Below are 21,741 nucleotides of genomic sequence, written 5' to 3'. Positions count from 1 at the left end.
CATACATGTGCACGTACACACACACATTTTCTTTTACTGAATCATTAGAAAGTAAGTTGTAGACATCATGACTTTTCAGCCCCAAGTACTTCAGCATATATTCTCTTAGGAACTAGGACAATCTCCTACATAATGATCACATCACTATTTGACTGAAGAAATTTTGATATAGTAACAAAGCAGATATACATATATAAGTGTTCATATACACACACACACACACACACTCTCACCTTTTTTTCCTGCAAAAAGTGTTTTATATTTTCTGTTTTATTTTTTATGGGTTTTAAGTAGAGGGCCTATGTAAATATATTCTTATTTTACCTTTTTTTTTCTGGAAAGATTAAAGTTAGGAAGATTACCTTTACAATGGCTACAATTTCTAATAAAATAAAAATACTTTTTTAATAGATATATATGACTATTAGCTACTTAAATATTTCAAATTCAGAAGTGTGTTACAGGGTTTCAAACTAGAGAGATATGCTTCTTTCCCCTTTCTATGTTAACGATTTTGATCAAAGAAGAATCTTTTACGTTAGGGATTAGAGTGAGACTGGAAATATAAATGGAAATGAAACTCTTGAATTTTTTTCTTCTCTTCTGAGATTGTTGCACACACACAGAGCCTCATATAATGTATAGTTTGGAGGTATGTTCCTTTGCAAGACCTGGATTTTATTTATTTGTATCCTATGTAGTTTTAAGCATTCATAGTGGATGCTGTGAAAAATCTAGTCAGGATTATATGATTTTTTTTTAATGAATAAAGGTTTATTACAGTAATGATTCTAAAAATTATTTTTAAGCCTTTGAATTCAATTTATATATCTTATTCTATTTATAAAATATGATATAACAAAAGCAGTCACTGTCACTCTTAAGAATTTATATTCAGTTAACTCAAATCGAACATACTAAACTCCCTTATGAGTTATTTTACTTACTACTCAGTTGATTACATCTCAAAATTTATACTCTACTAATATATTTATTTTAAGAGTGTTAAAGCCTTGGCCTTAGGGGAAAAAACTTCATAAATATTTACTCAATTAAAAAATTCTTATAAATAAAATTTATAAATCTCAAGTTCTCCTAAATTCTGTTTATATTTTTGGTCAGATTTTTAAAACTGTAACTTTAATACTCCTAACTCTAAAATTAGAACAATTAATTGGAAAAGGAATGAATGAATTAGGTGAATTACTTGGAAATACAATTAATTGGTAGTACAGCCAAAGTTAATTATCTTAAACTTTAAAGCATTTCAAATATCAGGTGTAAATGTATTATTCCCAAAGTTAATGGAAAGGCTTTAGTTCTGTAGGGTTATTATACTCATCATCTCTATATCATCATACTTATTATTATATATGACACTCATTAAGGAAATAGTTTTACCACTCTAAGTTGAAGTTGTTCTCTCCAGTGATCTGCTATTATCATTTGCTTATTGGGCAGATCGTTTTGCCTGGGACAGGACACCCAAGCTGTACACACCCAGCACAGTCATCCTGGCATCACTGATGGGCACACTGATACCCTCTGTTGTCATTTTGATAAAAGAAGATGACGAGTCTCTTTGCCTGAGAGGTGTTGGCCTTTCCAGGTTCATGTTATACCCTTATGTAATTTTTCTATTTGTTTTTTTAAATATTTTGGGTCTTTCTGGCTCTAAAGACATGCTGATGTCTTTTCTTGAGATTCTGCATACATTTGTGTAGTTGTTCAAGTCTGATTTTAAGACAGCAATCTCTACCACAGGTTGCAGCTAACTTCATCTTTCATTCTCTTGACTGCTTGATTATATTTTGGATTCTTTTTATATTTTTCCCATGTGACTGAGCCACTACATTTGCATATATTTAAAGGATAACTGATTGGATAATATACAATTTTGTGATTTTTACAAAAAAATCATGTCAATGGCACCACTTCCTTGTTATAGCAAGGATTTGAGTAATCTGACTCATAATACCTGCAATCATAAATATAATAAAGCATTGATATAAAAGTTAAGATAAGGTTAATAAAATAGGATTAAACCAGTTTAAGATTATTTATTTTTGGAATATTTCCATAGGGATTAGTCTGTGCCAGTTACTGTTCTAGTGCTTTACTTACAGCAACCTTATTAAGGTAAATGCTGTTCTTATCCCCAATTGTAAATGAGGAAACTGAGGCACAGGGAAGCTAAGCACCTTGCCAGACTCCACACAGAAGTCACAGAGTCAGGATTCACAGCCTCGTGGTCTGGCTATACGTCCATGGCCTTAACCATTGTAGTATTAATCTGTGAAGTTGTGTAAGCAGTAAACCTGGATGTGATTAAGGCAATTCTAGTTTTTACATTGTCTTCAGGTGCAGAAAATGCTGACTCATTATTAATTGGTGCTTCCACGTAGGAAGTGAATTGTTTGCTGGACTCTACAGCGACTACTGGGGCAGAGACGCTGCGATCTTCCGGAGCCTGGGACGGATGGCCCACATTCGCACGGAGCATGATGATGAACGCCTGTTGAAAGGTAGGGTTGAGGAGAAAAGGTTATGTAAATCAGGGTTGAAAACAGGTCTAGAACCCACGGGAAATATTGCCATTTTGATAATAATATCAGATACAATTTATAGTTTTACAAAATTCAGGTTGTTTCAATAGCAATATTCTTGAATTAAAATATTATACCTATGTATACCATACTATGTCAAATGGATTGGTTTAATTACAAAACCAATTTATTTTCATAATGATGGTAAGAAATCAGAGTTATGTGATGAAAACAAGCAAACATGAAAAGTAAAAGACTCATCCAAGTTTTGTCTACTATCAATCAGTATACTTTTTCAATGAGTAGATTGCTTTGCTTTGCTTGTTTTAATGGAATCATATTGCTCTTTGGAAACAAAACTCTAAGAAAGTCATTGACATAGAGTTCTTTGTAAGGAAATCATCATTAATTTTGTATTTTGGCACCCTGGTATATCTAGGCACTAAAACATCATTTCATGGTGAGTGTTTGCATCATTTTCAACATTTTAATTGAGCTTCAAAACACTTAGTCTTGTCTCATTACATATTATCATTAATATATTTCACATGCCATATCAACTAAAGGACATTCAATTAAATTCCTTAGACTACAAAGTAAATAACTGAAAGTTAAATAAAATTTCCACTTAAAATTAAACGGGTCTTCTATTAGCTAGATAAATTTATGAATTTAAAAAAATAATATTGATAGATTTCTTTGCTAAAATATACTACCTATTTCACATTGCCTTTATATAAATAATGAGAGGCAATTTATGGCTATTATCATCATGATGCCTCAACCTGCCCTTTGAATGCCCTTTAAGTCTATAACATATATTGTTCAAAAGTGTATTTTCCTCCTTGACCATTTCCCAATTAAATTTTCCTGTAACATTTCTAAAAAGACTCTTACTTCACAAAGAAAATGGAGGTTTCCGCATGGTTTTTAATGTTTGGTAAAAATTTTCAAGGTGAATGATTTATTTCTTCATAAAATGATTAGACTTAAACTTGAGAATTCAGGAGACTTATGATGTATTAGAATAACCTGTTTACATTTTTTGTAATTTATCTATTTCATTTTTCTTCTATTCTTTTACCTTCTATAGAACCAAAATTTGTAGGTTTATATATGATTCCTGACAATGAAGACCGAGATGACAACAAAGTGTATTTCTTTTTTACTGAGAAGGCCCTGGAGGCAGAAGACAATGCCCATGCAATTTACACCCGAGTGGGGCGACTTTGTGTGGTGAGGATTGCATTTTCTCTCTCATCAAGCTGACATTTATCAAAACTTCTGATGAGGTCTTTAATAATTTTGTAGCAGCTCTCCAGTTTGAAACAGTTTCCAGTATTCTGTAGACAACCTAAAATTGGCATTTACTATGCTAATATTTATATTTCATATTTTGTGCAAGTTTTATTTTATATGAGTCTTACATTTTGTATGCTTTTCCCCATTTTTGAAGCCATTAAGAAGAAATATTCTAAATTTAGGCTGTATCTCTTCCCACATGGAAGTTTGAGCTCTATTTATAAGTTAATTTAGCCATTTTTATATCTATCTATCTACCTATTTATTTATTTATTTATTATTTTTTGCTTTAGTTCACATTCTAAATAGTTTACATGTGTATGCTCCAACAATTTGGTTGGTTGATTCTGATGTCACATGGAAAATAAACATATGCAGTTTGTTGGGTATTCAGATAGATCATTTGGAAACATTCAAAACAAATTGAAGTACCAACTTATACTGAAAGAATGCTAATAATACTGCAAGTGTAAAGTTATGAAATTTAGAAAGATATGTATCAGAATTATATATATGTATGAAATATATATATATGCAGGGACATGTATGTATACCTATAGTGTATATGTGTGTATGTATATTTCAAGCTTCTCTTATTAAAGAAGGGAAATGGAAAAGATGCTTCCATATTCCTGAGATAGACCAATTATTTATATAAAAATAATAAAGTTGCTATATTTTAAAATCAACTACTTTATTAAGGAGATTCCACCATATTAATATTCATTAATATCTGAAACATAGATTTAATGGACCAGAATGAAAGTACACTGAAAAGGCAGAATACAGGAACTTCAAAAAAAAAAAAAGTTTTATGGGGAATTTCATCTATGGTATTATTTGAGAATTATGCTAAATTTTCCAATTTTTTTTATTAAAAGCTATAACTCTTGGTGTCTGCACAAGTAATAATAAAAGTTTTTTAGGTACCTATTCGCATTTTTCTTTTTGCAGAATGATGTGGGAGGGCAGAGAATACTGGTGAATAAGTGGAGTACTTTCCTGAAAGCAAGACTGGTTTGCTCAGTACCAGGAATGAATGGAATTGATACGTACTTTGATGAATTAGGTACATATAATCGGGAGAATTAAATGTCAACCTTTGATGTGTATGCCTTTCTATAACCCTCACTGTCTCTAGAACACATGGGAAACTTGTTTTCCACCATTTTTGACCTCTGTATAATTTAGAGCAAGTTTCTGTTCTTTTTATTTTAGCCAGATTTAAGTCATGGTGGCAGAGATTATAGGAACCAAAAGAGGCCCGTCTCATTAGCTTACAGTGTGTGCCTCTGGTTTTGTCCTTGTGGCTCTGCTCATAGAGACCAGAACACCCAAATTTCCCCTCTGTTATAATTTTCGTGGTTGTATGATTGCATATGAAAATGTATATCTCAAAACCATTAATAGTTTCTAAACAATTTAATGCCAGTATATTTTTATATGCAAAGAGGCCTAAAGATACTAAGTAATGTAATGGTCTTTAATTTTTCAGAGGATGTTTTTTTGCTCCATACCAGAGATCATAAGAACCCAGTGATATTTGGACTCTTTAATACCACCAGGTGAGAAATTTAAACAGTCAGTAAAAACAATATGAAATAAAAGATGCCTTGCAGCCTTCCCCTTCATTGTGCACATAACTTGGACATACTCATTCTTTTTTTCAATGCAGACCCTTAGGTATTTTAGTTTCTAACACTTCAGCTTTCTCCTGTATTCAGTACCCTAATCTGTTCCCATTCTGATCTACAACAGAATGATTTTTTTCTTCATATAGTTTGTAAGATATTAGTGCCATGTTACAAAGTCTAGGACAATGCTCTTATTTGTCATTTAGAATTTTCCAAGCCAAGAATTTTCAAAACTGCTACCCAATCATCTTTGGAAAGTTTTCCTCTAAGCTCTCTAAGGCTGTTTTTTTTTTTTTTTTAATTCAGTTTTATTGAAATATATTCACATACCATACAGTCATCCATGGTATACAATCAACTGTTCACAGTATGATCATATAGTTATGCATTCATCACCACAATCTATTTCTGAACATTTTCCTTACATCAGAAAGAAACAGAATAAGAATAAAAAATAAAAGTAAAAAAAGAACACCCAAACCATCCCCTCATCCCACCCTATTTGTCATTTAGTTTTCGTCCCCACTTTTCTACCCATCCATCCACACACTAGACAAAGGGAGTGTGATCCAGAAGGCCTTCACAATCACACTGTCACCCCTTGTAATCTACATTCCTGTACAGTCATCTTCAGGAGTCCAGACTACTGGGTTGAAGTTTAGTAGTTTCAAGTATTTACTTCTAGCTATTACAATACATCAAAACCTAAGAGGTGTTATCTGTATAGTGCATAAGAATGTCCACCAGAGTGACCTCTCAACTCCACTTGAAATCTCTCAGCCACTGAAAGTATTTCATCTCATTTTGCATCCCCCTTTTGGTCAAGAAGATATTCTCAATCCCATGATGCCAGGTCCAGATTCATCCCTGGGAGTCATATCCTGCATTGCCAGGGAGATTTACACCCCTGGGAGTCAGGTCCCACGTAGCGGGGAGGGCAGTGAGTTCACCAGCCGAGGTGGCTCAGTTAGAGAGAGAGGGCCACATCTGAGCAACAAAGAGGTACTCAGGGGGAGACTCTTAGGCACAATTATATGCAAGTTTAGCCTCTCCTTTGCAGTAATGAGCCCCACAAGGGCAAGTCCCATGATAGAGGGCTCAGCACATCGAACCGTCTAAGGCTTTTTTTAACAAGATAATACCTTGACAGATTCCAGTGTCCACTTTACTTTTTCCCATCACTATGTTTTTATTTACACACTTCTCTTGCTTTTTAAATAGTCTCTCCCCACACTGGTTTTTATCGATTCCCCAATACTTATCAATTGCCATCTCCAAGATATATTTCTTGATTAATAATCATAAAGTGCTGTGCTCATTCCTTTACTCTGAGTTGTCCTGTACTTATGTAGACTCATAGTGAACTCATGATGACTAGTGAAATTCATGACTTGTCCTCCATGTTTAAATTTGTCTCCCACTGTTAGGGAATATATTCTATTAATTGTCTCCTTTATGTTTCTGTATTTTGTGGGCATGCAAGTGTACTGTAAAAATGAATGAAATGTTCTTTCATGTGTGAAAATATTATTAGAATCACTTTTGGTTGAAAGTTCACTTACACAATCTCTTGAGTAGCTTTCCAAATAAAGCAGACCAAATGTGATATGACTGGAATGAGAAATAAAAGAGAATAGACCTCAACTCCCCGGACAGGGATAGAATGTTTCTCAGTTTCTCTTTTGCAGTGCATTGACCATAGCTATATAACCATGTACTACTCACACAGCTTTTGTTTAGATTTTCAGCAGAAGATTTCTTATGCTCACTTTGAAAAGAATAATAAAGCTCCTTGGACCAGTATCCTGCTATTGTAAAAGACCCTTTCTTCACTAGAGATACATGAAAACAGTTTTTTCCTGTTGGTTTTTCCTTGACGTAAAGAAAAGTACTTAATGTAAATTGGTAGTTATTACAGTCCATTGGTCCCTAATTTTGTTTTTTTTTTTCCTCATCTTCTCCCTTTGCCAGTTTAGCAACAGCACCTTGAACAGTAATTCAGTGGCCTTATATGGTAAATACAAGCTATGGGTTAATCAGTGTAGTTTTCTATGAGTTAGTATGATAAATTTATAAGATATTTTCCTAAATGATAGCGTAATAGATCTGTCTGAGAAATAAAAAACAAGACATAGTTTTCTTCCATAATTTCAATTTTGTCTGTTCAATTTATATATAAGTTTGAGAAAAAGACTTCCCAGCTGTGACCTGATGTACGGGTTGATATTTATAAAACCGTGATCAAAGTTTTACTGCCACCTTAATTGAGACACTATCTCTAGTTTTCCCAGTATCCGGGCATTTCTTATTGCTTCAAGATGTGGTATAATATGTGTGAATTAAAGCCCCCAAGACTGGACATCACTGCTGTTCTCCAGTTGTCTCAGAGTGTAGGAAATTTTATATTTATGTAGAGCTTTGCCTTTGGTGAACCTCTTTCACAAACATTAACTATTTTGATTCTCACAATAAGGTGGCTAGGGAGACTGTTATTTGTTCATTCAGGTCATGCCAAATTAAGAAATGTGGCCAGATTTTTTTTTTTTTTTTTTAACACAAACCATTACAAAGTATCCTTTTGGAGAATCTGATTACTAATGCCCCCAACAAAACTTGCTGTAGTTAGTGAACTACTGTCTTTATTCTGCAAGTGGAAATTTTTATCAAGAAAATCATTTCAGTTGTTACTAGTACTGGAGGTGAGGAATTTATGTAATTTAAGTCATTTCCCCAGGATTAACCTAGTTCAGTTCAATCATCTTTCCACTATAGCACAGGGTTCAGTGACTTGGAGGAAGGAATAGAAAGCAAGATTATTACATCTACATGACCCCAAACTTAAGAATGGAACAAAGTCCAAAATTTTCATGAGATTTTGAATCATTTTTCAGGTCCTATATACTGAGGAATCTAATAAATTTGACTAGAAATTGTAGCAATTTTTAATACCATGGTAACTAGGAAAACACTGTCTACACCTACGATGGAACAACAAAAAATGAGATAAAACCTCCAAGTGAATAATTCAATTGGGAAAGAATCTTTTTTAGTATTAAGGCCAGGTCTTCCCCAATAAAAAAATATAAAAACACCATATAAGATTAACAATAAAATGAAATGACACAATTACATTTGTGATTCTAACATCATTTTCAATTGTAATAAATAGGCAATTAAGTAAACGGTAAGTTTTGGAGTTTCAATACTTGAAATATTATAGTAGTTAATATTTCTAGAATATTTCATGATGAAGAGACTGCGACTTATCTTATCCAAAAAGACTTGATTCTTAACTCTATAGTCTGGAGGATTTGACTAGATGACCTCCTAGTCAGTTCCAGAATAGTAATTTTCTTTTCTGTATTTTTCAGTAATATATTTAGAGGGCATGCTATATGTGTCTATCATATGTCTAGCATCCGGGCAGCCTTTAATGGACCGTATGCTCATAAGGAAGGACCTGAATACCACTGGTCACTCTATGAAGGAAAAGTCCCTTACCCAAGACCTGGTTCTGTAAGTTCAGGCATTTTACAAAGTATTCTTATTTTTTAAAGCCTCTTTTTGCAATATTTTGTTCACTGTTTCACATGTTTTACAAACCTTTGCATATAAACAGTAAGGAATTCTAAAACTAAAAGTATGCTCGATTACCTACATGGTAAAGAAATATCACTTACCTCAAGTTGCGTGCTTATTATTTAATGAAAGGAATTTAACCTATAATGGATACATCCTTGCAGCATTATGAAGTATATATTATCATTGATATTTGGGCTTTCTAAGTAGCTCCAAATATAATTTTATCTTTAAGGGCATTGGTGAACTCAGAAACTTCCAATAAAATGAGTGTCATTTTCATGCCAGCCTCTTCAAAAGAATTGGCACCTCGAGAGATTTCCAAGCAAGAGACCCTTCCAACTTGCTATATTCTAATACTTGAGTCAGCTTCTGGGTTCCCAGTGCCAGGTTTCATTATTTCTCACTTTAGCAGATTTAAAAAAGATTTTTCTCTGTCTCCTTAGAATACCTAGCACCTTATTTTAACATCCTTGCTGGCCTCTTTAGGAGAAATGTGCCAATCCAGAAATGTTGCTGAAGTATGGGAAGCGTCATTGCTTGCTTCTGGGCTGGTGCTGTTAAGATTCTCTTTAACTAGCCATTCAAACTTCTGTACTTTTAATTGCACAAGAGTTGGAAAAGGGTTATCATCATCACCACCATCATCATTATTATTTTCTGTCTTGTGTCCTGTGGGCACATGAAAAATGTTTTAGCATTGCATGTGCTATGGAGGCTGTGGAGAGCAAACATTGTACTTATGCAAATCAACGTTCTGCGCTTTTATGAGCAGTTGGTGAAATCCCATCACTATGCTGATTCTACAGTTACTTCCAAGTCAAGTAGAAACGTTTCTGCAGAGCCAAAACCCAGAGTGGAAATAAACCTTACATCCATTAGCAAGTGTAAGGCTTTACCATTTCAATAACTATCTCACACTGACCTAAAATTATTACTTCCAGTAAGACATGAAGTATATTTTATTTCACTCTGTTGATTGAAATTACAATTTAAATGGAGAAAACCCACTCCTGTGGCTTTGCTGGAAATGCTTCTTGAAGCCACATGGTCTTAAAGGAGATTTGGAGGAAGTGACTGGTTATTCAACTGCTTCCAGACTGGTCCAAAATGTTTCCAATTATGTATCACGAAAGTATGTGCAAGTGAAAACTTCATGCCAAATTAAGAAATATGGAGTGATTTTTTAAAAACAAGCCATTTAAAAAGTCATCTTTTCAGAATCTGATTCCTAGACTACTGTATTTATACTGTAACGCAGAAAATTGTTATCAAGATAAATCATTGCAATTGCTGCTAGTTCTGAAGGAGAATATGCTAAATGAGGGAGCACTTAATGTGTGGATCAACACTTAAAGGTATTTCAAGAAGTAACTTAAGGTACTACTGAATACTTTAGAGTCAGTACCTTAAGAATTGAGATGTGTTATAGCAAATATTTCTGGTTTTCACATTTTATTTTGTCTAATCCATACAAAAATAATACACATTTATACAGATTACAGTAGTAGAACAGAGAGGTATGTTTTCCTTCAATAATTAACAATGAAGAGATTTGAATAGGTTTCTATCCGATAGCACTAAAATTCTATAACCAGTGAACCTTTGGAACCATCACCTATTATATTAGCATAATTTCACTAATGGAAAAGCTGTTTTGTGCAGTTGTGATCCTTAATTTGGGTGAAGATTTAACACAACAAAGAAACCTTTTGTTTTGAAGGAACAGTAGATTGCTTACCTTGAAATTTTTATTTTACAATGTAAAAAAACATTTCAAAGACGGGGAAATAATATGAATATTTATGATAGTTTCTAAATATTTATAAAGGTAATATTAGCTGAACATATTCAGTGTTTCTAATTCTTCTTATAATTGATTATCAATTTGCTATTTAGGGTTTAAGGCACATTATTTATCTGATCCACTTGTATTTCCAGTGTGCTAGCAAAGTGAACGGAGGGAGGTATGGAACTACCAAAGACTATCCCGATGATGCCATCCGATTTGCAAGAAGCCATCCACTAATGTACCAGCCCATAAAACCTGCCCATAAAAAACCAATTCTAGTAAAAACAGATGGAAAATACAACCTGAAACAAATAGCAGTGGATCGAGTGGAAGCTGAGGATGGCCAATACGATGTCTTGTTTATTGGGACAGGTAAGGAGATTAGAAAGTACTGAGAGACATTTAAATTGACCTTAAAATGAATAATTTTAATAATCTTTCATAAAGAACCTATCAATAAATTTGTTTACCCTTTATTCCATTTGCACACAGCTAGTTAGAAATGGGAAAGATTAGTTAGAGTCCTTTTGTAACTACAACAGAGTTGATAGCTATTGTTGGGGAGTAATTAATAGTGTCAACACTTTCATTCTTCAGAATGTTCAGTTTGAACAATAAATTAAGTGGTCACCTAGTTTCAGATCTGAGCAATGTTGAAGCCATAGAAGTAAGGATTGGGGGCTGTTAGACTACACAGTTCTGGCTACATAGTCAATAATATATTTGCCTTAATTAAATTAATAATGAATAAATGAAAAATTTATGTTGATGAACAAGACCAGTTCCAAGTAGAACTTCTCATACTGGAAGGTGGGTGCCATAGCAGGGAAATATTTTCTCCTCTCAGTCCCCCAACCCTGTTGCAGCCTTTGGCTACTCACTGATGCCTCCAGCTTTTTCAAATTTGGAACAGTAGCTTCATTTAAATTTATAATCACAGCATTGCCTATCAGGCCCCATCAGAGTCAACCATTGTTACCAACAGGCAAAATGTTAGCCAGAGTTTTTCAAGCTCGCTATTAAAAATTCCACAGAGGTAAGTGGTTATTAAGAATAATCTCAAAAAGAAAAAGTTCAGTTGTGCTGCTAGGCAAGGAATTACACAGAGGCAGGACCAATTTTCTATCTCATTTAGCAGCTATCCACTTGTTCTTTAGCTGAAATGTGATAAGGCTACCACAGTATGTGTTTATAAGGTTTATACAAATTATAAATCCCCTAGGAGACATTTTTCCCTTAATTTGACTTTAACCCAATCACTAAGCAGAAAGGCTTCTTACATGTATCTCCTGCATTTGCCACCCATTTATGTTGTATATTTTATTCACTGGCCTCATTTGCTGAAAATAAATAGAAAGAAGTTTCAAATCTGTTTAGTTTGAGCAATAACTTGGAATATCTGTAGTTAATTTTGTCAGAATTATATCATGATGCAGTAGATAATGTAGATAAAACTTCATACTAAAGCTGGACTATCCTGCATTAACAAAACAAAGAATAAGGAATATGCTAATAGTGAAAGTTATAATTATTATTATAAAAATAAATTTATAATTTCAATCTGACATCCATAAGCATTCTAACAAACTTTAATCATAGACATAAAATTGTGAAGAGACATTGGCATATGCCCAGATCAGGACACAGGCTATAATATGAACCAGTGCTTTGGTGTCTCCAATAATGCTTAAAAAAAAAGAAAAGAAAAAGAAAAAGAGACCTTAAATAAGGAGGCATCCAACCAATTTCCAGAAACTGATCTGTGGTACAGGCTATATTTTTTCCATTTATTTTGAGGAGTTAACTTTAATGATGTGTTGTTCTGCTCTGTGAATTGAAGAGCACCAAAGCATCAGACTACTTTAATAAAATAAAAATTAAGTGACCATGAACTCACTCTTGCTGACTTTCATCAGAGTACAAAAAAAAAAAAAAAAAAAGAGGTTGCATAAGCAGAGTAATCATTGATCAACTTAATCACTGAAAAAGGTATATTATTTTTAAATACTCTGAAAAATAGAAACAGACATATATAAGATTGTGAATTTTTTAGAATTACTTTCTTGTCAGAATAACCAAAGCTATTTGAGAGATATCCAAAAATATCAGGTATATGCATGTGCTGTCATAAAAAGCATGTTTAACTGAAAGATATCATCATATTGAACCACAATTTTTCAGTAAAAAAGAACATGTTTTGAATGTGTGATGAGTACAGCATTGGAAACTGCCACAAATGATAGTTATTTCTCCCCAAAGTTACCAGAGTTATGCTTTTATATAAAACATATGTAGTATTTATTCCAAAATCACTAGTTGCAAATTAATAATTTGAGTTTTATCTCTGCTTTTTGCATAAAATAATAATTGTGGATGTTTATTATGTGTGCTTGGTTTTCAAAATGGATGATAGTTGTTGTTCCTTTTAGTTAACGTACAACACAGGCAATTGCTTTTAACCCAAACACAAGATTTGATAATTTTTTAACAAATTGCTTGAATACCATAGAAACTCTTGGATTAGCACTTCCAAACGAATTTTTTTCCTGAATTATTATTTCCTAGCACTGCATCAGTTTATTCTCATAGACAACTTAAAGTCTTATTGAATTTTTCACTAGAAGGGGCAAGCTTAGAATATTAATAATAGTTTTAAAAAGGTGGAATGTGAAAATAGTAATATGAATTTTAAAAGGTGGAATTTGAATATATTAATATAAATTTATGAAATTTTTGTAACTGTGGAAGCTAAATGACAGGGGGATTTATTATGTCATTCTCTCAATAGTGTGTGCTTTCAACTTTCCTTAATAAAAATATATATATATATAAATTTTCCAGAGTATGTCAATGCTCGAGAGGATCACTAAAATTAAAGATATAGTTTTGTATCAAGAAACTAGCTTAGTTAAGAAATTTTCTTGCATTATACCTCATGGAAGAAGCTAGAATAATTTGACATCTAACTTTTATTTTAATAATTCCATAAGGCATTTTTATTTCTGACTATTTTGGACCAAAATATTTGAGAAAAAAGTTATTATTTGGTCTTTTTTGGGACTAAGTATGTAAAATTATTTTTGCATATGAATTGAAAATATAGGAACATATAAGTAGCCATGGATTTAAGTCACCTAAGTATTATTTGTAATTGTCACTGATTAAAACATTTCATACATCTAGGTCTCAAATTCTTGTTTAAATTCAGAGTTCTACTTAATTTTTAATTATTTAAAAACCAGATTGTGATGTAACTTCTAGTTTATCTCTTCTTTTGCTTCCTTACAGATAATGGAATTGTGCTCAAAGTAATCACAATTTACAACCAAGAAACAGATTCAATGGAAGAAGTAATCCTAGAAGAACTTCAGATATTCAAGGTATGTTTAGTAAAAAATGTAGCTAAAATTTATGTATCACAGACAATTTACATGTGAGTTGTAAATAAGAAAGACATGATTAGTTAATTTTTTTAACTGGTGTGTTGTAAATTCAGAGAGAATGTGAGGTATTATTTAAAATCTTGAATTTTTTTTATCATAGACTATTCAAATGAAGAGACCAATATTTAGCTAGCATGAAAAGAATCTCAATGTATGAATTGTGACTATAAAGAAATAATTCTTATGCCACATATGAAATCTGGAATCTTTATTGCAAAGTAACATATTGTACAAATGTGCTAGCAATATAGGTGGTTAAAAGGAAAAGAGTACATTTTCATGTTGTGGACATGAAGCAGGTTAAGCATGCTTCTTTTTATAATAGCATTTCAGTTAAAGAGAGCATTTACCAGAAAAGAGAAAAATAGAAACTGATAATGGAAGATTAGACATGAAAAAAACAGTATTATATATCTTGTTTTTTTCATGCCTCATATTTCATGCATAGATATAAATACAGATATAGACAGATACAGATATGGATATAGTTATGTGAAAAAAAATATTGTTTAAAAAACAGTACTTTTTATATTGGGTGCCCTGGAGTGTCCCCAGAACTTCAAATTTCTCAGACCAGCACATACAACCACCCTTCTATCTTAACCAAAGCAGCTATGCTTTCATTCATTTTACATATTAGGCCTTTATCTAAGCTTTCATTTCATGTTAGAGTCCATAGATCTCATGGTAATAGCACCCACCACAGTGACTTGTTCACATAAAACCTTAAGAAGCATTGTTGCCTGAATGAATGCATGCATTCATGCATAAAGTATTCTACAGTTTAAATATTTAAAAAAAGTAACACACAGAGGATCAAATATTTTCTCTTTCAAAAAGAATTCTTCAAAGAGTAATCATCCGAGTGGATCCCACTGCTTCTCCACTTGCGGAACTGATCTGAGTTTGTTGTAATCCTTAGAGATGCTCTAGTCTTAATCAACATCTCTGGGTTAACTTTTAGGCTCTCAAAGCCACTCTGAAGATTGTCCTTCTGGAGCAATTATAAGAGAGGTACCCACCTTGTTCAAAGCACCCTGGATTCATCGTGATTGACCACGATCACTCAGACAGAAGATGTTTTGTTTAGGCTTAGGTTAAATTTATTAAAGATCACATGGTTTAGTAGCAATATTAAGTCTTTATGGATATAACTTTTTCAATTGTAATGATGCAATTACTTCACAAGAAAGAATGCTCTGACTTTGTTTTCAAAGCACTAGTACTAGTCAAATGCAAGTACAAAAATTTCTTTCTGGAGGCAGATGGTAACCTGTTTAGATCCACTGCTTTTCTCATCTACGTATCTGTTCCGCTCCATTAGTAAAAATAAAAAGTAACCATATTTTAATTTTATCTTATTCACATATTGATTTATTAAAATGAAAGTTGTGGACTCTTTGGCACAGAACCATTCACATTACACTGATATGATTTCAAGAGATATTAAGTCATATTAAGGTAGATAATCCTGTATTTTCTTTCTTATAAAGATAAACTTCCTTTTTTCAGGATCTGGTTCCTATTATTTCTATGGAGATTTCTTCAAAAAGAGTAAGTTTGGGTGTGTGTGTGTGTGTTATATGTAAGTGAAGGTCAAAGGATATAATAGAAGTAATAAATGTGAGCAAATATTAGTTTTATTCTGACAAAAGTGTATTATGGTTTAATATTTAATAGATGTCTTCTTTTTATATTTTTTGAAAGGAAGATGAGATTAGTTTTACTGCAAGATATTATTCCCTAGTATTTTTTGCTAATGCTTTTGAACAAAAATGATAATAATGATAGTCTAAAAGAGTATGCAGTAAAACACAAGTCTCCTTCCACTTTACTGTAACCATTTTCTGGTGTAAAGACCTCCAGAAACAGTTGATGCAATTTATTTATAATTAACTTTTTTTTTGTTTTGTTTAGGCAAATAGGAACATACTATATAAATTGTTCTTCACTTTATATATCTTACAGTTCATTCCACAACATTATGTGTGTGTGTGTATATATATATATATATATATACACACAACCACATCACTCCTTTAAATGTTGCACATCAAAATTTAAAAGATCATTTACTTACCTCCTCTTGGACGCTTCTAAAGCTCTTCAAAGGAAGGCATAAGGTTAGATGATGTAAGAGCTTTTCTGCTTAGGTGATGAGTAAGAGAATAGACAGCTTCTTGAGTTCTTGTCAAGTTCAGTCTAGCAATTTTGGTACTCCTGCATGTAAGTCAATAAAAGTATTTAAAATATTGGAGAAATCACGGTACCGTTGTTCCATCATCTATCCTGAGCAACTGCTGGAATTTAATTGAATATTCACTGAGGTGATTATGGATAAATGTGAAAATCAACAAACAGACCAGCTTTCAAAGGACACTTTTCTGCCCGTTTCTCTCTTTGGATCTCTGTAGCAACAGCTGTATGTTGGCTCTGATTCTGCCGTGGCCCAAGTCCGATTCCATCAGTGTGACATGTACGGAAGTGCCTGCGCGGACTGCTGCCTGGCTCGGGACCCTTACTGTGCCTGGGACGGCATCTCCTGCTCCCGGTACTACCCAACAGGTACACATGCAAAAAGGTGAGACACGGTCTTGGTGGAGTATTTCCATTCTCTAGGAAAAGCCTAACTCTTTTTTTTTTGATTTCATCTTTTTATTCTGTACTCAGTCTATGACTATAACCAGGTTATTTTTATTTAAATAAGGCAAAATAGTCATATTTTGTTTGAATATAATGTAATGCCTTTTATACATGCTCTTCAAATTACTGGTAAATTCTGTTAGAAAATTAGCTAATTCTGGAAAAGAAAATCACTTTAATGTATTTTGCCTAATAAAAATTTGACTTACCTGAACTCTTAACATTTTTATCAGTTAACCTGTAAAGACATAAACAAAGTCCCTGAAGTAACATGTAAATATGCCTAAATTTTGTGCTTTATTTCAGAAAAAAGTAGCAGTAGCTACTTTGCACCTTTAGTAGGCATATTCTTATTCGCCTATGCATAACAGGAAAACCCATTCATTTCTTTTAAATATACAGTAAAAATAATCAAGAGAAAATATATGTAGTTCTAAAGATTATATATAGGAGCTAAGGATCACGTATATAAGATACTATCCTACTTGGGATTTATTTTTAATTGCTAGTTTAAAAAATATTCTCTTTGATTCACCCATCTCAAATCAAAACTGTAATGTCATTAATTTTTTTTTCCTGAAAAGTGTAGAAAACACAGCAATTTTTACTATTCTGTCTTTAAATTACCAGTTAGGTGTTCAGAAATAGGATGTGCATTCTTTTTCGCCTTCTCCCTTCCTCTAACTCTAGAAGGCTAATGATCACAAACCAAATCATTGATAATTTCATTCAGAACAAATTGATTCTATAATTTATCTCCCGAATGGGGGAAGAAAAGAGTATACGTAAAAAACACTTTAGAGTAGACAGCAGCAATATACTACTCACAGGGAGTAGCAAATGATTTAGATAAAGAAATAATTCTAAAGGGGACTTTTAAGATGTTTTATTATTATTAATTTTTAATTGGAAGAAGAAACATTTTCAAATTGGCATGTAGAGGACTTGTTTCTGGGTTCTTTCAGCAGCAGGTACTAATAACAAACAGTGAACTCTCATCCTGAGAAAGTGCTGTTCTTTCAGTATCAGATGATTCAATTACCTCCCTCTCTATGATGAAATGAATAAAATTGTGCTAAATTTTCCATAGAATAGTGTAGTTGTAGACTTGTGGAGAGTATGCATGAAGCCAACCACTGCCTTCTGGTAATAGGTGTTTTGTCATCCACTGGCCAGTTAGTTAAATAAAGATGTGTATTTAAAGATATGACCAGGATTATACATATACGTGTGTGTGTGCATGCACATGCATATGTAGGCATAGAAAAATATATAGGGAAACCCTACACGCACATAATATCAGCAACAGAATCCAATTTTAATTGCCAAAATCTTAACTAAAAAGCCTTATATTGAATTATAATTTATATACTTATATATAACTTTCAAGCTTTAAAAACTTGAAATTTACTTGCAGATTAGTTTTGTTATTTATTATGTGCAGAGAAGAGAACTGAACATGCAGTTGGGCTTTTATTTTTCCTCCCAGGTTTGGATCAACTTTTCCCCTTCTGAAACTGGCTGCCAGACTTAGAAGTAAAATGTGGAAATGGCAAGCCACCACACATGAGGGACCCAAAGACATAAAAGGAAAATAAATAAATTCTAAAATACATCCTGTATTTGCCCCACGTCCTCTCTACCAGCTGGTCTTCATTTATTTCGTTTTGAAAGTGAATATTTTAACTCCTAGGCAAATGCATGACCTGTATAATTAATGAAACATGTGATTTAATTCAGTGCAAATGAAAGACACTTAACGACCTCCAAACTCCAATGTCTCCAATTCAGCAAGGTTATTGCCAGTTATTAGAGAAGGCAAATCCCAGAATGCTTTGAACAGGAGATAGTGAAGGACAGAAGATATTTGAAGAATAAGGGTATTTCTCCACCCAGGCCTTATGAAGTTGTACATATTTTGGGGGAATCTATAAGGAAATGCTTTCATTACTCACAGAATAATCAATTATGTTCTTCTCTTAATAAGGAGACTAAAAGCAATTTAAAGCAAAAACATAGAAGTATATGCAATTTCCCTACTGAAAAAAGCAGATTATTTTAATTTCATTTTTTGATATTTCACTGAGTTACTTTTTCTTTAATCCTTTTTTCAGAATCTAATTTATCCCACTTTGGTGCAGTTGTTATTTGTATAGGTTCACATCTATATAAGAACCTGATTTTAAAAGAAAATTAAAAAAAACCTCAGTAATTCAAAACTTTTGTTAATTTGACCTGATCTGAATTAAAATTCCAAAGTATTTAAACAGAAAGGATATAAGAAGCAAATAGTGAAATAATGCTTTGAAAGGACATGTCTGAACTAAATAATACACCAACTTTTTAAACAATTAAGCAAATTGATTTTGTACAAATACTTATTGATATCTGAAAATGATTCTTGAAGAATGCTGCCATATTATTATTTGGAAATATTGTTTAATGATTTGTTCACCCATTAAGCCAGTTACTGTACTATGTGTATGGGGCGTGAGGAAATAATCACAGCCCCTGTCTACAGGAAAATTCAACCTAATGTAGATGATGGAATTGCAAATAACATTAATAGTAGCTCACCACTGAGCACTTACTATGTATAAGGTACTGGATTATGTGCAGTTACACAATACAGTATTTAATCCTCAAAATAGCTCCACCATTGAGCACAGTCTTGAAGGTAGAGGTAGAAGGAGATTCCAGATGAAGGGAATTATTGGCTGTGGAAAGGCAAAGAATGTTCAGGGAAAACTGCAACTCCATAGGTCAGGAGTGGAGTAGTAGGGTCTGAAGGTGGAAAGGTAATTTTGCTTTATTAGCAGCAATAGTAATGTTTACCAGCCTTGCACCAACTACTTAGAAATAACAAGGTTTTGTTTTAGGCATGCAATAGTGATGACAGATTTTGACCGAGCATTTTTCATAGCTAAATACCTCTTGTTATTTGGTGCTTCTTGAAAGAGTGTACATGCACAAGCTGGTAACATATTTCAAAAGAGTAGACCAAAAAAAAAAAAAAAAAAAAAGAGAGAGACAGAGGTATTTAAAGAAAGTTAAATGAATGGGTAAGGTTGGAGACAGGAAGGAGTGAAATACTGGAGTCAGGAGCTGTGCTCATAAATGAATTACTTTGGTTCAGTGACATGTAACGGAGATCTTTCAGTGGTGTCAGATTCTTTTGAACCATCATCCATCCCTGGAGGAACACTTTTTGGCTAAGTTCCAGCACATGAAGGGAAAATAGTTTGCTTTTATAGCAGATCATTTTTGTTTTAGACCTGACTAGAAGCAGAAATTGAAAACTGGTCATTAAAATAATACATTTCTGTTCACAGAGTGAAAATGAGTCAACAGGGGAAAAACATTAATTCACAATCAAAACCACTTGTTTAAAATGGTGTTCCAAAGTACACTATCATTTATAGAGATAGGTCTTTTTCTTCCTCTTGCTCTTGTGTTTTGTCTATTTCCAGTATTCTCTGAAAAAGTTTTTAAGAGGCTAGAGATATAAGAAAAATTAACAACTTTGCAAATGAAAGGAAACTCTGCTTGAGCTTTTTCCAATTCCTGATCTCAATAAATGTTATTTTTAAACGTTGAAATAAAAGTATGACTATTATGTATAGCATGAAATGAACTGGAACTTTGCTAGAGGATATGATATCTTTCTTTTAAAAAGTTTACTTTCAAAAATTTTTAAACAAAATTGTTGCATGCTTTGCTTATTATTCAAATTGATTATGTCTGCAGCGTATAGATCTATAATCATCTGATTGTAGTTCAGTTTATTTCTACACTGCTTGTCTAGTAAACTTTATGTAACAGCATCCCTGCAAAGTGGAAATTATTTCCCATTTCATTGATTTCACTCTTGCTCTATTATTTGTTATTGCTTAGCAAGCTTTAGATTCCCAGTAATGAAGCAATTATTCAACTAGTGAGAAATTAACAGCAGCAGTTTAATTCTCAGCTAGATATGTTATTAGTTGTCCAATAGTTATACATTCTAATAAAATATATAAGCATAAAACATTCTACTTTCCCTTGTTGCTTTTCCCCATAGATTCTAATTCCAATCTATTATGATCCATGTGGCAATTTTGATTTTAAATTTGTAAAACCCCAGGTCTTTAGGTAAGATTTCTTAGTTGGCAGTATCTGTGTTAAAGAAACATTCTTTTGCACTCATGTCATACATACATAATACCAAAAAATGGATTGGGAGGGTCCATCTGCCTTAGCTTTTAATATAAGGAAATATTTAAACAATTGTTGACTGAAATAAGATGTGAGCGTACATTTGAAAAAGTATGTCATCTCTTGAGATAATATTCCATTATCATGATTTGGAGGCAGCAAGGAGAACCTAGATTGAAAAAAAATTGAAATTGGAGTAGATCCTAGGTGTCATTTAGCCAACTTATTTTATAAAGGAAGACACACACACACATAAAAAAAAACAGGAAGATATTTGCAGAAGATCATACCACACATACCACACATGAATGGTGGCATAGGATTTGAATCTGGGTCTCTTTTCCCAAATTTTTAATTATAGAGCTTGAATATGAATCAAACAACTCATTTTATCATTCTGGAAGCCTCACCATCTCCTTTAAAAGTAAAGCTTGTGCTTTAGTTTTTAATTATTAACAACTGCTGTCTTTTGTTTTCTCCTCAATCTTGAAGAAATTCCATGATTTAGAGAAGCACATGATATTTTCTGTCTTTATTTAATACTTCTGTTTTTACCTCTAATTTGAATTAAGTACATTGTAACTTCTTGATCTAAGAATTCCAGGACT

The 21,741-nt window shown here is 32.7% G+C and overlaps 1 protein-coding gene across 1 annotated transcript in view; it reads left to right on the top strand.

Moving 5' to 3' along the window:
* Positions 1 to 21,741, top strand: part of SEMA3E (semaphorin 3E) — a 281,726-nt gene that overhangs the window by 236,514 nt on the left and 23,471 nt on the right. The window contains exons 6-14 of the mRNA XM_037836538.1: positions 2,406 to 2,525; positions 3,640 to 3,782; positions 4,803 to 4,917; positions 5,344 to 5,413; positions 8,854 to 8,998; positions 11,003 to 11,225; positions 14,142 to 14,233; positions 15,809 to 15,850; positions 16,711 to 16,877. Coding sequence (XP_037692466.1) covers positions 2,406 to 2,525; positions 3,640 to 3,782; positions 4,803 to 4,917; positions 5,344 to 5,413; positions 8,854 to 8,998; positions 11,003 to 11,225; positions 14,142 to 14,233; positions 15,809 to 15,850; positions 16,711 to 16,877 — 1,117 coding nt within the window. The remainder of the gene's footprint in view (positions 1 to 2,405; positions 2,526 to 3,639; positions 3,783 to 4,802; positions 4,918 to 5,343; positions 5,414 to 8,853; positions 8,999 to 11,002; positions 11,226 to 14,141; positions 14,234 to 15,808; positions 15,851 to 16,710; positions 16,878 to 21,741) is intronic.

The sequence above is a fragment of the Choloepus didactylus genome, chromosome 5 (genome assembly GCF_015220235.1).
Source record: "Choloepus didactylus isolate mChoDid1 chromosome 5, mChoDid1.pri, whole genome shotgun sequence".
Taxonomy (NCBI): Eukaryota; Metazoa; Chordata; class Mammalia; order Pilosa; family Megalonychidae; genus Choloepus; species Choloepus didactylus.
Note: the sequence above shows the minus strand (reverse complement) of the source record. Positions and strands in the feature narration are given on the sequence as shown.